The sequence below is a fragment of the Pseudorasbora parva genome, chromosome 4, assembly GCF_024679245.1.
Source record: "Pseudorasbora parva isolate DD20220531a chromosome 4, ASM2467924v1, whole genome shotgun sequence".
NCBI lineage: Eukaryota > Metazoa > Chordata > Actinopteri > Cypriniformes > Gobionidae > Pseudorasbora > Pseudorasbora parva.
In genome coordinates this window covers 15,155,623-15,173,186 of record NC_090175.1, presented here as the reverse complement: position 1 = coordinate 15,173,186, position 17,564 = coordinate 15,155,623, and the positions used below count along the sequence as shown (strand labels likewise).

Genomic DNA, 17,564 nt, shown 5'->3' with positions numbered 1-17,564 from the left:
TACATATACTCATGTATATATAATCAAAGTGACACTGAATAGGATTTTGACTTCAGTTATCCAATTTAAGATGTAGATGTAGATATCTTGTAGGGACGCTGTTAGAGTCATCTACTGGAAGACATGCAAATTGCAGCCCAAACATCAATGTCCTTGTTAATTTGGCCTAATGGTGAATTTCATCTAACATTTAATGTTTATTTTAGATCATTTGTGTGTATATATATATACATATATATATATATATATATATATATATATATATATATATATATATATATATATATATATATATATATATATATATATATATATATATGTATATATATATATATATATATATATATATATATATATATATATTTTTTTTTTTTAACTTAATTTTATTTTTGTAAAAGAAAAACTTTATTCTGATTTTTTTTAAATCAGATTATTTCTGTATACACAATATGACATTATTATATTTATTTACTGGACTTTTATATCTTAGTATTAGTCTTAATCTGACTGGATCGGACCCTTTAGAAACTTTTTTTATGTTTAGCTAACACAAAGTTTAATAACCACATTTTCTTGAATTTGAATTTAGAACAGTCTATTAAAATCTTTTGTAAAATTATTTGCATGGAATTCATTGAAAATATAAAGACCGGTCCTGACAGAACACAACTGTTAATGACCACTAGAGGTCACTGTCACTCTAATAACATCTGCTGGGGTCAGCCTATTGTTCTTACCTATTGTTTTAAAATCGTTTTTTACCTTATTATGGTTAGATTTTTAGGGACCAGTATTTCTTTCTTTGAGTGCATGCTGAAAATGGAAGTTACACATTTTGTTTTTGTACATCATACAATTTTAATTGCAGTGTAAGAATTATTATTTGCTATATATATATATATATATATATATATATATATATATATATATATATATATACGTTAGTAGCTTAGTTTATAGACCAAACTGACAATATTCTGCTGTGTGTTAGTTTCTATCTGACACACACACACACACACACACACACACACACACACACACACACACACACACACACACACACACACACACACACACACACACACACACACACACACACACACACACACACACACACACACACATGTTGGTCTATGTGGTTTACAGGGACTCTCCATAGGCGTAATGGTTTTTATACCGTACAAACCGTATTTTCTATCCCCTTACACTGCCCCTGCCCCTAAACCTACCCATCACAGGAAACATTCTGCATTTTTACTTTTTCAAAAAAACATCATTTAGTATGTTTTTAAGGCCATTTGAATTATGAGGACATTTGATATGTCCTCATAAACCACATTTATAGGGTAATACCAGTGTAATGCCTATGTAGTTATGCAAATTTGTGTCCTCATAAACCACATAAACAGGCTCACACACACACACACACACACACACACACACACACACACACACACACACACACACACACACACACACACACACACACACACACAAACACACTATAAATGCACTATGGCTGGTTGCTTTTCCTGTCAGACAATCCCCCCCCCCCACCCCACAGACAGAATTCTTTACATATCCAGAGCTCATAGACAAGCGACTGGAATCCCAGGAGATCTTTGAACACAGCAGCAGCCGTTCAGAGCACGCTGGAGTGTGTTTTACCATTAAGTTTTAAATAGAGTGTCACACAAAAGCTGCTATCTGATATAATCAGAATGGAGATGTCATGGAACCTACTGAATCACATATGTAATTGCGCAAAATATTTGATTTTATTTTAAAGAATTTTGTGTGTGTGTGTGTGTGTGTGCAAAATTACAATTCAAAATCCCTCCAGTATCTCCCAGTGTGTCCATTATTCCAAGCCTTACAGTTACATCAGATCTGAGACAGATGGCAATGATCAGAGCAGCGTTTCCACCACAAACACACATTTGCTATTTTAGACCATCTGATGATGAGCAGTCCCTCTCACTGTCTCTCTCTCGCCGGCTGTGTACAGGGGAACATTTTTTATTAGCTGGTATGATGGATGGTTGCTGGTAGACTGTGTATTCCCATATGGAGTGCTGTAAATCCTGACCTGGTTATCCTATAGTCTTTCTGCGTAATTAAACGGGGTGGGGGGTAGATCTGACTTAAACCCCTTAGAGAAACAAGTGACATCTGATCACAGTGCTGGAAATAAATACACTCAATATTACATTGTCTAGAAGCATGGGTGAAAATCCTTCAGAATCTATTAGTTTTGGTTTATTGCCCTATTTTACATATATGTTTTGTATTATTAGTAATTTATTTTTATGTTTCACTAATTTGCCAAACTACTAATTGTCCAGTTTATTCAATGTTGAACATATTTTTGTTGAAACAGGATTCTTTGATGAATATAAAGTTCAAAATAAAAATATTCTTTTAAATAGAAAACTTTTGTCACACACACACACACACACACACACACACACACACACACACACACACACACACACACACACACACACACACACACACAAACACACACACACACACACACACACACACACACACACACACACACACACACATATATTCAAAGCTTTGATGATGACATGACCATACCTTTCCATGTCTTTTGTATATTAAATTAACACTTTGAATTGTGGTACAGTACATTACAAACCACGTAAACTTAAAAACGTTTTATGTGGTTTGTAATGTACTGTACCACAATTCAAAGTGTTAATTTAATATACAAAACACATGGAAAGGTATGGTCATGTCATCATCAAAGCTTTGAATGGATAGTTCATCCCCAAAAATTTAAATTCTGTCATTTATTCACCCTCAAGTTGTTCCAAACCTGTATGAAGTTCTTTCTTCTGTGGAACACAAAAGAATATATTTTGAAAAAGGTGGGAATAAGTACACATTTTTTGCCCCCCATTGACATAGTAGTTTTAAACTACTAAGTCAATGGGGACCAGTAACTGTTTGATTATCAACATTCTTCAAAATATCTTCTTTTGTGTTCAACAGAAGAACGGTTCAGAAAAACTTTAGGGGGAGTAAATAATGATAAAACAAAGCAATAGGCCCCAAGAAGCCGTAGTTTAAAGTGAATTTATAACAGCCGAGAGGCTTTAGGAATGACGCAGAGCTGTTATAAATTCTCTGTAAACCACAGGGCTTATTGCTTTTATAAAACGGTTACCACACAATACAAATATAAAAGCCAAAATATATGTATCAATGCAACTTAAAGTAAAATCACAAAAAGCCTTCCTTCCGCCAGAAAAAAATGGTCCCTGACCGTGAACAGCAACACTGATCTATATAACAGCAACAGAAGTTACATTATTGCGCCATTAGATGTCTTTATGAGTGAGTCACTCAATAGCGAAGACTTTTATATTGAAAGGACTGAAACTTGTGGTGTAAACACAGGAAAAAGATGCAAAAGATAAATGAGCTGTCAGGACACAGGAAAACCTCTTTACTGTTAAAAGGTCAAGATATCCCAGCTGAAGATAGGAATAACCTTAAGGAATATGCTAAATCTGAATGCAGGTACATAATTCATTTGGCCACTTAATCTCTCTCTCCCAAATAATAATAATACAAGCTTCAATGAACATAATCAATGAGAACAAACATATGTTTACGTTGCTAAGAATGGTTGCTAAGGGTTTTGTGCAGTGATACACAGAACCGCTGGGTGAAGCGGTCATAGCCGTGTTTTATAAGCAATAAATTACAGCTATTGACCAATTAGAATCAAGAACTGGAACTAACTGTTTTGTAATTTTCCTTTTCGGACGAACTATCCCTTTAAGGGATTTAGTATGAAATGAAAGACTCATTCAGTCTGTCATGATTGGTTGGTTTAGGTGCAGACCCAGGTGGTCACTAGTCACAGTGACTGATTATTGTGTGGATCTTCAGGGGGTTAATGCAGGATAAAACTAGTTAATTATCTAAAGTGGTGTTGCTTAAGGGCCTGATAAGATGATCAGTCAAGGGAGAAGACAGACAATGAAACAGAGAAAAGACAGAGTAAGTACAGAGGATAGCAAAAATAATTGGGATTTAGATCAAAGTTAAAGACCTGTTCCATGTGGCGCGTCTGTTGAGGGTCCTTTTAGACGAGAGAACATTCATGGAACATATTGATGACGAATATTGAAGGAAAATGACATCATGACTATGCTGATTGGCTAATGGCACCACAAGAACAGGCACTAGCCCTTAAAGGGATGAAAATTAAAATAATCTCATTTACTCACCCACATGTTGGTCCAAACTGTATGACTTTCTTTCTTCCGTGGAACATAAAATAATTAGCCTGACGTGGTCATACTCAATTCTAGTAAGAATATGAGTCTGATCTGCTCCATTGGGCTGTGATTATAGGGCGTGTTTCAACCGAACCAGGAAAGACATCAATTGGATAGACCTACAACCAATCAGAGCAACGTAGCGACGCATTGTCAATTGTCAACAGAGCCAAATGTGTTGCCAAGTCCGCGTTTTTTTCCATGGGTTGTTTTCTATGTCCGCGGGTTGAAGCGACTATTATGTGATATTTAGACCCATGAGTGCGAATTTTAGCAGGCATCCTTGCCAAAATAACGCACATTTTACCCCCCAAACGCCATTTTTCCCCCGGAGAACCCCCCGAGAAGCTATTGTTTAGGGCTAGTAGTTAGCGGGTTTTGTTGTAAAAGCTTGGCAATCCTGTCTGGATGCGCGCTGGAATAAACGATCTTTGCTGGTGTTGTAATTTTTTTAAATAATTTAATGATACACAGAGCACTTACCCAACATGATCATCATTTTTGAGAGAAATTGTGAAGGTGAATGCATATACAAACAAGCTCTCCGTTTAGGATTCGAACAAATATAATCCAAGCCCCTTTGATGACGTGCATGATTACGTTATTACTGATCATCTGTCCTTCATCGTCTAAAGCCTGTCCTGATGATTTCATTGGTCTGAACAGTTTCTGTTCGGGGATAATCACTCCTTTATGGATCGAGGCCAGACTGAACCGCCCGACCTAAAAATGTTGTGGGCGGGGCTAAGTTCGGCTGGCGTCCAGGCTATAAAATAATATATTTTGAAGAATATTGGTGACCAAACCATTTCCCATAATGGATACGATGGATGTCAATACTGAAACTGGCAGAAAATGGGAGAACAACATAAAACACATGGGGAAATGGTCCCAAAACCGTTACAGCCCCTGAGCCATGGAAAAAATACCATGCTCTGCTGAGTCATCTTTCAGCCTATTCCTAAAACCGGATGGGTTTACTGTTAGGAACCGTTAGCTCAGCGCGGTCAACAAACATGAGTCAGTTTGGACCAGGTGGACGTTGTGGAGCTAACACTGTTCCCTCAATGTTTTTCCATCTGCCGAACAAATGCAGGATGGTTTCATGACAGCAGATTTCAGACACCTTTCAAGGCTTCTCCAATCATCAGATCTAAACATTATTTAACCTTGGAGGAAGTTCAGAAGCAAACTGTCTGAAGGTCCTGGAGATCTGGAGTGTGAGGGAGGATTTCTGGTTTTTGCTCCTGTGCTCTTGTTTAAACATGCATCATGAAGGTTTTGTTTCATTAAGTGTTGAATCTGTTTGTAGCTACAAAGTCTTGTGTTGTAACACATGGTCCAGTTTCCCGTCCACACAGAAACACAGAAACAGAACAATAACAGAAACCAGAGGGAGCAGCCAGAGGCTCTAGTAATGAAACACTGCTTGGCATTTCTTGGTATTTTTTTGCAGTTCTTTTTGTGTGTGTTGATTTGTGTATGTTGATTTGTTTTTACACTTGTATTAAAGGAGGGACCCAAGCTTTAACAAAGAACGAGAATATCATAGTAACTCAGGGTTGGTTTCTTTTGGGCCCTGTAACCCCCTATCAGCCTTATATATATGGTATAACAATGACTCAAAAACCTTAGCAACACCCTAGCAACGGCACAGCAACATACACTACTGTTCAAAAGTTTTGGGTTCAAGAATGAAGAAAGTAATGCTTTCCCCCCCAGAAAGGATGCATTATCATAATTCCTCAAATAAAAGCCTGTAGTCAATTAAACGCTGGGCCTCTGATAGTGACCGGGGTTGTGGTCAGCACGAATAAATAAAGGCCGGTCTCAAATTAAGGCCAAAGGAAAAATGTGTGGATAAACTCCCAAATGTCTTTCATTTATTGTGCATTCAAGTTCATCTTAATGTACAGTAGGGCTGTGCCATGACGGCTGAACGACTTCACGATGGAGCGAAACCATCCTGATGCCACGTGCCCCGTTGCGAGTCTTGCGAGGTCGACACACACTTAATCCTGGTCTCTTCTTTTGTTAACCTAAAAACTACTTTGCAGGGATTGCTCTGTAAATTAAATTGAGAATATTAGAATATTCCTTCCTTCCTTCCTTCCTTCCTTCCTTCCTTCCTTCCTTCCTTCCTTCCTTCCTTCCTTCCTTCCTCCTTCCCTTCCCTTCCCTTCCCTTCCCTTCCCTTCCCTTCCCTTCCCTTCCCTTCCCTTCCCTTCCCTTCCCTTCCCTTCCCTTCCCTTCCCTTCCCTTCCCTTCCCTTCCCTTCCCTTCCCTTCCCTTCCCTTCCCTTCCCTTCCCTTCCCTTCCCTTCCCTTCCCTTCCCTTCCCTTCCCTTCCCTTCCCTTCCCTTCCCTTCCCTTCCCTCCCCTCCCCTCCCCTCCCCTCCCCTCCCCTCCCCTCCCCTCCCCTCCCCTCCCCTCCCCTTCCCTTCCCTTTTCCTTTTTTTAAATTTAAAAAAAATTCCTTTTTAAATTAAATGTTTTGTTTTTTTTACGTGGAAAATAAAAAAGTGTGTTTAACGTCTCCTTTCTTAAGTCCGACACTGGTTAGCAGGACCGCCCGTTTCCCTCCTTTCCACACCTCCTGTCCTCCTCCCATCCCGATCTCACCTCATGAGAGCCTTCACTCTCTGTCCTTAACTCAGCCCTTCTAATGTCTTTCAGATGCTCAGGACCGTAAACACACCTCACTGTTGCTTTCTTTGTCTTTCAGAGTTTTTCCTCAATCTGTACAGTGAGGGAAATATATTTCATCCTAACAAACATATAGCATGACAAAAACCATTTGGAACACCCTAGTCAAAATCTAGCAATGCCCTAGCAACCAAATAGCAATAAAGTCTCTTAGCGCTACTTTTTTTTTTTTTTTTTTTTTTACTGAACTTTATTCTTAAAATCCTTTACTTTAGTCTGATATTCGAATTATTTCTTATTCACAGTGACGCAATGCACTTCTCCAAGCCCAGTACTGGCACAGTGTTTCTCTTCTGTTTGTCTTGTTCATTTTTATCATCAGTGTTCGGGTTTTATTCCACTTCCTCTGTAAATTTCTCATTCTTCATAATGTCTTAAAGTATTGTGATTAATTTTTCACTCAGAGCCTGGTAGAACTTAGGAACCAGCACACTCTCGTTCATTAAACATCACTGCATGAAGTCGATGCCTAGCACTTCTTCATAGACGTTCTTTTCTTTGTAACTCAAGGAGTAACTTTACCCTGTGAATATGTGATTGTGTATTTGTTGACCAGTTTATGGCTGAAGCTCCTAAGTTAAGAAAGCAAATGCTTGGGAAAACTGTAATTTTATTACATAAAAAAAGAATAAAGTTTCCAAATGTGTTTTGTTTGTTTGCAGCAATTCTATAGAAATATAGCAACCTTTCAAAAAACTTTCAGTGAACCGTTCTTAAAAGAAACATTTTAATGATCTGGAGAACCTTTTTTGTCCACTAAAAAACCTTTTAGGAAATGGAAAGCATAATATTTAAGACGATTCTTAAAAATAAAGGTTCTTTATTAGCATCCATGAACAACCTTTAACGTCCATTGAACCTTTCCATTCCACAAAAGGTCCTTTAGTGAAAAAAAAAGGTTCTTTTTTTTTTTTTCAAATGGTTGCTCACCGAAAGATTATTTGAAGAACTCAACATGGCTGATCTATGGCATCATGATGAAGAAGCTTTATCCATATAGGTTCCATAGATGTCAATAAACTTTTAGACATTGTTGCTGGGGCTCGATTGCATGATTGCATGATTGCACACGAACATGGACCTTCTACATATGTTTAAACATGAAATATTAAGAAAGCCGACCTCCCTGAAAGTCATTGCATATTTCACACACTTCACTGGTGTCTGTGCTGGTGGTCACCATTAGTCTGACAAACACAGAACAGGCCTGTTATTTAAATATACCACTGCAAATGCCAGAGATGACTGCATGAAGATATCACCAAGACTCATAACTGAGGAAGCCACAGAATGCAATGCATCACTCATAGATTTATAATACATTACTTGTATGGTCAGGTGGAGTGAATGAACTGAGCAGTGCCCAGTAAGCACAATCTACCATTTCATACGCTGCCTTTCATTTAATAGTGACTTTGGGAGTTATAAAGCTGAGAACTGTAGTTTTTTTGTCTAAAACTTTTGGGGCGACCCAAGTGATGCCATATATTACCAGCAGACGGCCCAGTCCAGGGAACTATGAACTGTCACTTCCAATAACACTTTCTCTGCTAAACGGTCCCAACTGATAAACGTGAAGTATTTACTCTGAGATGCACCTTAAGAGGTTAACAACTGGTCTGAAGAGATTATTTTTGTCTGCTTTGGAAAACAAACTACTATATTTTTAAATTAAGTTTGTTGTTAATTTCCTGAAGTCTTTAGTTTTTGTTTATATGTAATGAAATGCTGCATCATGACGATATTCAATATGCAATTAAAATAATGACTACACTGCTGTTGGCTAAATTTATAATGATGATCATTTTAATAGTCAATGAGAGTCATTTGGATAATTTTAATTCCTTAAGTAATGATAATAATAAAAAACCCAACAATATATAGCACACCAAGTACATGGATTTGAATGGATATTATCTTTATGCTGAATTAAAAAAAAAGTGAAGAAGTATTTTTTATCAGGCATAACATTGTTATCAGGTGAAGTGAATAACACAGATTATCTCTTCATCACTGCGCCTGTTAGTGGGTGGGATATATTAGGCAGCAAGTGAACATTTTGTCCTCAACGTTGATGTGTTAGAAGTAGGAAAAATGTGTAAGCGTAAGGATTTGAGTGAGTTTGACAAGGGTATGTATTGTGATGGCTAGACAACTGGGTCAGAGCATCTCCAAAACTTCAGGGTGTTGACTTGGCCTTCAAATTCCCCAGATCTAAATTCAATGGACAATCTGTGGGATGTGCTGAACAAACAAGTCCAATCCATGGAGACCCCACCTTGCAACTCACAGAAGTTAAAGGATCTGCTGCTAACATCTTGGTTCCACAGCAGATACCACAGCACACCTTCAGGGGTCTAGTGGAGTCCATGCCTTTACAGGTCAGGGCTGTTTTGGCAGCCAAAGGGGAACCAAAACTATATTAGGAAGGTGGTCATAATGTTGTGCCTGGTCATATATATATATATATATATATATGTGTGTGTGTGTGTGTGTGTGTGTGTGTGTGTGTGTGTGTGTGTGTGTGTGTGTGTGTGTGTGTGTGTGTGTGTGTGTGTGTGTGTGTGACACTGGACCACAAAATCAGTCATGTTTCATGGGTATATTTGTGCCAAAAGCCAACAATACATTGCATGGGTCAAAATGATACATTTTTCCTTTATGCCAAAAATCATTAAGTAAAGATTATATTTTATGAAGATATTTTGTAAATGTTCATCTGTAAATATATATTAAAAAAAGATATTATTAGTAGTAATATGCATCGCTAAGGACTTCATTTGGACAACTTAAAAAAAAAAGATTTGCCCACTCATATTCCAGATTCCAGAATATTTGTTTCTTTGCCAAACATCGTCCTATCCTAACAAACCATACATCATCTTATTTATTCTGCTTTCAGATTATGTATCATAGTTATATTATATATTCTTTGAATTAACTATATTTTTATTAATATAAAATATAAAGCTTTTCTAACTTTTTTTTAATTTTATAATTGCTTTTTGGAGAGTAGTCCTTTAAGTTTAAGACTGAGTAGGACACTTGATACAGATATTGGCGTGCTTTATTCTCTTAAAACTGAATTTTCCTACATATTCATAAATGTCATGTCCTATATCCGTCTTAACTGTGTCAGCTTTCTTTTATGCGAGACAGATAGCAGATCTCTCTGATTTAGGGCTTTTAGGACAGTGTCCTGCCTCTATTCGCCTACAAAGGAGTTCATTCTAGAAGGTTTGCAGTGACCTCATAGTGCTGATCTGAAGAAGAGAGTATTCATTCTCCCACGGGAGCCACAAAGGAGGAGATTGAGTGAGAGAAGGATGAAAAGAAAGAGATGCAGAAACAGATGAGAAGATGGAGAGCTTGTCATATTTTGGACTATGGGGTGAATGTAGATATTAGAGCAAATGTCCTTAAGGGGTTTTTAGGGAAATACCAGCCACGTGTGTGTGTGTGTGTGTGTGTGTGTGTGTGTGTGTGTGAGCCTGTTTATGTGGTTTATGAGGACACAAATTTGTATTTGTAGTACCAACTACATAGGTATTACACTGGTATTACCCTATAAATGTGGTTTATGAGGACATATCAAATGTCCTCATAATTCAAATGGCCTTAAAAACATACTAAATGATGTTTTTTTGAAAAAGTAAAAATGCAGAATGTTTCCTGTGATGGGTAGGTTTAGGGGCAGGGGCAGTGTAAGGGGATAGAAAATACGGTTTGTACGGTATAAAAACCATTACGCCTATGGAGAGTCTCTGTAAACCACATAGACCAACATGTGTATGTGTGTATGTGTGTGTGTGTGTGTGTGTGTGTGTGTGTGTGTGTGTGTGTGTGTGTGTGTGTGTGTGTGAGAGAGAGACAGTTTGACATATTTTCATAATATGTATGTCATGTAATAAACTCAATCTATTCAAACCCAGCTAGTCAAATCAGCCACTACCAGTAACAGTGTGCTTTGTATTATGCACCAAACTTCATAATTGGCACTATTGAATTTAATTATTTAATTATGATTGGAAGAGCCACCTGTCTCTGCACAATCTATATTAATGTGCCAACTTAGACAGCCTTCTATTATATTACCAGATATTTCCAATCTGAATTCTTTCTTATGCATCTATTATAAGGCTGTCAATATTTTTACATATTCAACGATATTCAATATTCAACATTTTTAATCACTATTAATCACACACTTACCATGAAATTATACAATTTATCTCATTTAACACATAAATTTTATCATAATTTGTTATATTCAGCAAAGTTAGCCATCAGACTGAAGGGTGATTCTCACAAAAGTGTATTTTTCTGCGAGAATTTTTCAAGGTAAATTTAGTTTTCTGTCCAAAAGAAGACAGAGACTCCAAAAGGATACCAAATGATATAAGGAGGTGTATATATAATTCATACATTTATGCATATCAATGCACCCATTAAAAACATTTGTGTATTCTGTATCATTTGAGTGTGTTGAAAGTTATAACATTACTCTGTACTTGTAAAGATTCAAGATAAAGATAAGATAAGATAAGATAATGGAATAAGGCTGTAACATAAAATGTTTTTTTGTTTTTTTTTAGTGAAACATTTGTATCATCTGGCCATACAATGGTGGAATGTTTTGACGTTTCATCCAGTGCGATACGTGATGTTTCACATGCTTCAATAATTTGTTTGCATTAAGGATTTTGAATTAACTCCATATGCTCCAGCCCTAATCTATAACAATAGAATTGTTGGAGCCACCCTGACAACACGTTGCTGCGTGAGTGCGTTTGAGTGGGAGAGCAGAGAGAACGGGAGAGAGAGAGGAGGTTCTTTCCATACATAATAAAACATCATTTTGTGCAGAAATTATGGAAATAATTAGTTGTTTTTTTCCTATTGCTTGCTATATTTATTTGCTTGTTCATTTTTTTAAAATGAGAAATTGGGTTTTGGTTATTTTGCAACTGTCACTATCTTTTGTAGGGATTCCCCAGTCGTAATGTTTATGTACAAACTGTATATTCTATCCTATACACTAAAGCCCCTTTCACACTGCGATTCCGGCAAATACACGGATAATGCGACCCGGCATTTGTTCCCGGGCCGCTAGATTTGGTCCATTCACACTGCCAGCGAAATACGGTAATATGTGCGCTTTCACACACAACCCGTAACACAACCCGTAACGGTCACGGATCGAGTTACACGTGACATCCGGATGTGACGTATAACGGCGAGCGATCGCCGCTTCAGCGCGGATAGTAAGGAGCTCCGTAGTCTCGACTTGTGTCCAGTTTGTGCACAATTCTGCTTGTTTAATTTTAGTTTCTTTTGTATACGAACACTCTCTGCGTTTAAAACACAGACTAGCTCTTCTGGCACTGCAGGGTTGTATTATTGAAAAAACAAGCTCTAGGAGTCGCACGATAACTACGTACACGTTGCGGCATTAGTTTTGGCTTTTGTTCACACAGCGCTCGTCCCGGATCGAACCCCGCAATGTTACTAGGTCCCCGACCTAGTAGACACACGCACGCATGGGATAGACACACGCACGCACACACGCACGCATGTACGCACGCACGCACACACACACACACACACACACATATTTTTTGAGTGCAGAGCGAGGAATAGTACTTGAAATATTAGAAGGAACTGATTTTTAAAGCAATTACAGTAAATGGAAATATATTTTAAATCAAGTTTAAAGTTATTTTGCCATACCTTGGATTTATAACAGTGTGGAAATGGCACATTTAAGATGCACTTCAATGGTTTTCAATGTTGTTAGTGATGCTATTAACCATTGGCACATAACCACAATATCATAGAGAGAGCAACCACTTAGTGAAGTTCAACTTCAACATTATGGTGCACTTTGCAAGTATCACTCATTTTCTTTAGAATATATATATGTATATTTCTATTTGTACTTCTGTCTCATAATTCATCTCGTCTGCATCTGTCAGGATGCAACTGTACTGTATGTGTCTGCACTTTTGCTACTTTTTAATGTTTTCCATATTGGCATCATTTACCATAAATAGATCTCATCCCTCGCCACAGTTTAACTTGATTTTATGCTGATGGATAGGCGTCACACACAGGTCGGGTGTCATTCTGATCTATTAATCAGGGCGTGTTAAGAGATCCGCCCTCTTTATCCCATAGCCGGAGGATGAGAGGAGGGACGGGGGGATAAAAGGATAGAGAAAGAGCCATGGTTCTGTTTGGGTCACATGATCAGATGTTGTGGCGATAGCAGCTGGCCCCTTCGATCTTAACACGGACTCGCTCCCTGCCCTGGCACACATCTTGCTCTCACTGCATCTCTAGTGTGTGTGTGTATGTGTGTATGTGTGTGTTTGTGTCTGACAGCTGTCTGCTGCAGGACATTGTCTGACTGTGACTTACCATGTCACTCTGCTGCTTTTTTTACAGGGATTATGGATCCAAACGCAAGTCAGGTAAGACAGCCTTTCATTTACCTCTCGTCTCAGTGTTAAACCTGTTGCCGGGTTTAAGTACTAAGTACAACCCTGCTCACTTACTCAGCATGCCCTCTCTTTTACTGCGGCATTGAATGACTTGCTGTTTTGCACTCAACTAAGGGGAGGGAAAGCGTTTTTACTGAGTTTCTTTAGAGAATTGGACATGACTCAGAGGTTTGTAGAGCTCTGGGAGTGTCAGCTGTAAAAGGTTTGGGAATAACTGGCGGGACTTTGGAGGAAAGCCACATGAAAGTATGTGCATTTGTACTTTACACTGTTGCCAAAGTGGTCGCAGCCAAGTCGTCCAGCTGAAGGCAGAGAACAACCAACCAACCTGTGCTTATTACTTGGTGCTATTTTGTATTTTATTTTATTTTGTGCATGTTCAAATAAATATATATACGTACTTTCAGACTGTTATTATAATGTTAAAGCACAGTGATCTGATTTATGACAAGGATTAAACCAAGTTTCCTTTGCATAGCATGCTAGGGTGTGTGTGTTTTGTGAGTGAACAGCCGTTCTGCAGTTGGGATGCATATCCACACACACACACACACACACACACACACACACACACACACACACACACACACACACACACACACACACACACACACACACACACACACACACACACACACACACACACTGTTGAACGCTAATGTAATTTGGACTGAAGTGATCGTTGGAGTTCCTGTCATCTCTCCCACACACATCCCTTAGAAACATTTTCCGTTTTTGATCTGTTTGCTTTCCTCTTGCACACACACATTCATTTGCTCTGACAATATTTGCAATTCGCCATTTGGATTTAGTTTTTGTTGTGATGTATAAAATTATTCCAGATGTCATTTTATTTCCTGTCCTTTTAGCATTTATCTATGGAAGCTTGTTTCCGCCACGGAATAAACTTTTTAATCTCACAGTTCTGACAAGCTTCCATATGTATCTATAATTTCAATTAGGAAAAAGAAGAAGAAAAACTAGTTTGATGGTGCAAACCTGAATCTTGAATATCAGTAGTTTGTCATCTGTTATCCTAATCCTAATAATATCATGCAAATTAAGCTGACACAGTAGAAAGCTTTTAACATTAGAAGTGCCACAGGTTCTTAAACCCATGTTTTGAGATAGAAACTAGTACTCATATGATACTGATGTTAAAGGGATACTTCACCGCTTTTTCATATTCTACTATGTTATTCCTTTAACTAAAACGAGTTGATATTCTCTAAATGCGTGCATTTAATCTCTCTGACGCGCGGTGACGATCTGATAGCATTTAGCTTAGCCCACTGAGCCCAGTTCATTCACTATGGAACCAAACAGAGATCAAGTTAGAAGCCACCAAACACCTCCACATTTCCCCTATTTAAATACAGTTACACGAAAAGTTGAAGAGCTGGATGTGTTTAGAAGGTAAACTGCACATGTATGATCACATGCATGCAGTTCAGCCTAGAGTCATTTCTAGTCATTTTGAGGAGTGCAGGGTTATGGCCTTATACTGAAGTAATTTCAGTAAATTTTTGATCAGGGAATGTAGGCCTACTAGACAGAGTAGTTTAGTTTTATAGATGATGTTGGCCCAGATTTTAAGGAGCAAAAACATTAAAGGGATAGATAATTCATCCAATAATGAAAATTAGCCCATGACCTTCTAAGTGTGTATGACATTCTTCTTTCAGATGAATACATTTGGAGTTATATCCAAGCTTTATAATTGCAGTGAGTGACGGATCTGTTTTGAAGTCCATAAATGTGTATCCATCCATCATACAAGTAATCCATACGGCTCTGGGGGGTTAAAAAAAAGGCCTTCTGAAGCGAAGTGATGTGTTTGTGTAAGAAAAATATCCATATTTAAAACTTTACAATCTGTAATCTCTTAACTTCTGCTAACCGCCGTACGTGCGTTCACGAGAGACTGGGGTTCCAGAGTATGGCGTAGGACGCTCTGTTGAGAATATGCTAGTTCTCACGAAAACCAAGTTGTTTTGCTGTATCCTCTGCGCTTCTGCGTTTATCACCGGAACTTGCGCCACGCCTGCGTCCTACATCGTCCTACCAAAGATTTTTTGTATGACAGTTAGCAGAACTGTTTTTCTTGCTTTTTTTCCTCATGCGGACTAAAAAATGTCCCCACAAGGATTTCGGATATTGCCATTTATTAGGAGACATTTTATCCCAATGACAAAGAGACCGAACATGCCCCCAACACAAGCATACATGTTTTTCTATCAAGTTGGGATCTTTCCATATAGTTTTTTTTTTTTTAAAGAGCAAAGGATGTCTTACCACTCTCGTACATTTCATTTGTACAGAGAGTCTGGCCACTCTCCATTGACAAGCGTTGACTTCCGCGAAGGCGGGCACCCTGTTGAGGTTTAAAACTATTGGATCTGCCCAGAGCCACTCTGGATCTGCCATAACCAATCGCTAACGTTTGCTCGTGACGTATGTCATGCGCCCTTCGCCTGTTTCTCACAAATCCGTCAAAATAAATGTGCAGGCCACCTCAGTGATAAAACCATAGGATAAACCTAAAACTCGTGCATTCGGATTGTGATTGTGTCATTCATGGTGGACGGGAGAGTTTTGTGATCGGGAACGCGGTTCTCACGTGGTCCATAACATGATTGTATGCTGTAAATAAAATATCATATGCTTAGCATGATAAGAATAAATGCTGCCGTAAATAACGGCCCAGTTTAAATGTATACGTGCTTTTATTTTAATTTGTTTGAGCGGTGATGAAATATATTGCTCTTGTAAATACGTGCCAGCATTTTAAAGAAATGCAAGTCTAGAAATGCATCCACATAACAGCAAAGCGCAACCAGACGGTGCTCTGCAGTGGTCAAAAGGGATTATAAAGAGTGAATTTTGAAGTGATATATTCTTGAAAACACAGAAATGTGGATTCAGACAGCTATTACATCACCACACGACCTTGGTGTTTGTCAAAAGCACTAGGTAACTCGGCCGGGGATTTTTACGAGGGTGGTGGGAAACGGACGGCAATAAAATAATTAACTAGCCACTGTAAATGATGGCAATACCTTCCGACCCCACGAGAAACAATTACTGTCCGAATAGCTTCAGCAACTCCTTTACCACTAACGGAGCGAGCTGGAAAATCAAACTTTTCCCTAATTCCCCCTGTTGGGGAGGAGGGCCACAACATGGCCACCAACAAACCCCTGCAAACTTCTGGATATTCGGCAGCGGTGCCACAACGGAATGAATGGTTTCGTTTACATCTTTCTCCGCCGCCATTACTGAACTACAACTCAAACTAGTGCACGACATCAACGTCTTCGTTCTCAGCTACTCCCTCTGTTCGCTGACTGGACCGGTAAAAATGTGTTCGGAGAAAACCTAAGACTACACCTCAGTCCCAGACGGAGTACTGAAGGAAAATGAAAATCGAGCAGAAGTATGTTGGAGGGCAGAGCTAGGCTACTAAGGATATTTCTCATCCCATAATATATTTTGTTGACTTGTGTGTACTTGCATTCTCCTAAATATTTCCAACAATGTTTAAATCCAGAGAAATCGAATTATTATTACAGTGCCTCTGAAAAGTATTCACAGCGCTTCACTAAAAAAAACAAAAAAACATTTTGTTATTTTACAGCCTTATTCCAAAATTGATTCAATTCATTAATTTCTTCAAAACTCTTCAAACAAAACCCTATAAAGACAATATGCAAGACGTTTGTTTGAAACATTTGTACATTTATTAAAAATAAAAAAAGTTTAAATTTCTTATTATCTTTATCTTGAATCTTTACAAGTACAGAGTAATGTTATAACTTTCAACACACTCAAATGTATTTTAGTATGATTGATTTGACCACGTAAAACTGCTTCATTACCCCACAGCTGTAATTAATAGTGACCTGTATGAGTAATAATTCAGCATGTGCGACTGTTTCATTAGAATTAAAATAAAATAATGTGATAGGGGTGACCCCTAATAGTTGAAGATTCGATGCATCGATATGCAGGACCGGATTCGACCACTGATCTCATGG

The 17,564-nt window shown here is 38.2% G+C and overlaps 1 protein-coding gene across 7 annotated transcripts in view; it reads left to right on the top strand.

The window, feature by feature from the left end:
* The window catches only part of sh3pxd2aa (SH3 and PX domains 2Aa), a 157,590-nt gene that overhangs the window by 80,208 nt on the left and 59,818 nt on the right, over positions 1–17,564 (top strand). For all 7 annotated transcript variants that reach the window (XM_067441011.1, XM_067441013.1, XM_067441014.1 and 4 more), the window contains exon 6: positions 13,472–13,497. In XM_067441011.1, coding sequence (XP_067297112.1) covers positions 13,472–13,497 — 26 coding nt within the window. The remainder of the gene's footprint in view (positions 1–13,471; positions 13,498–17,564) is intronic.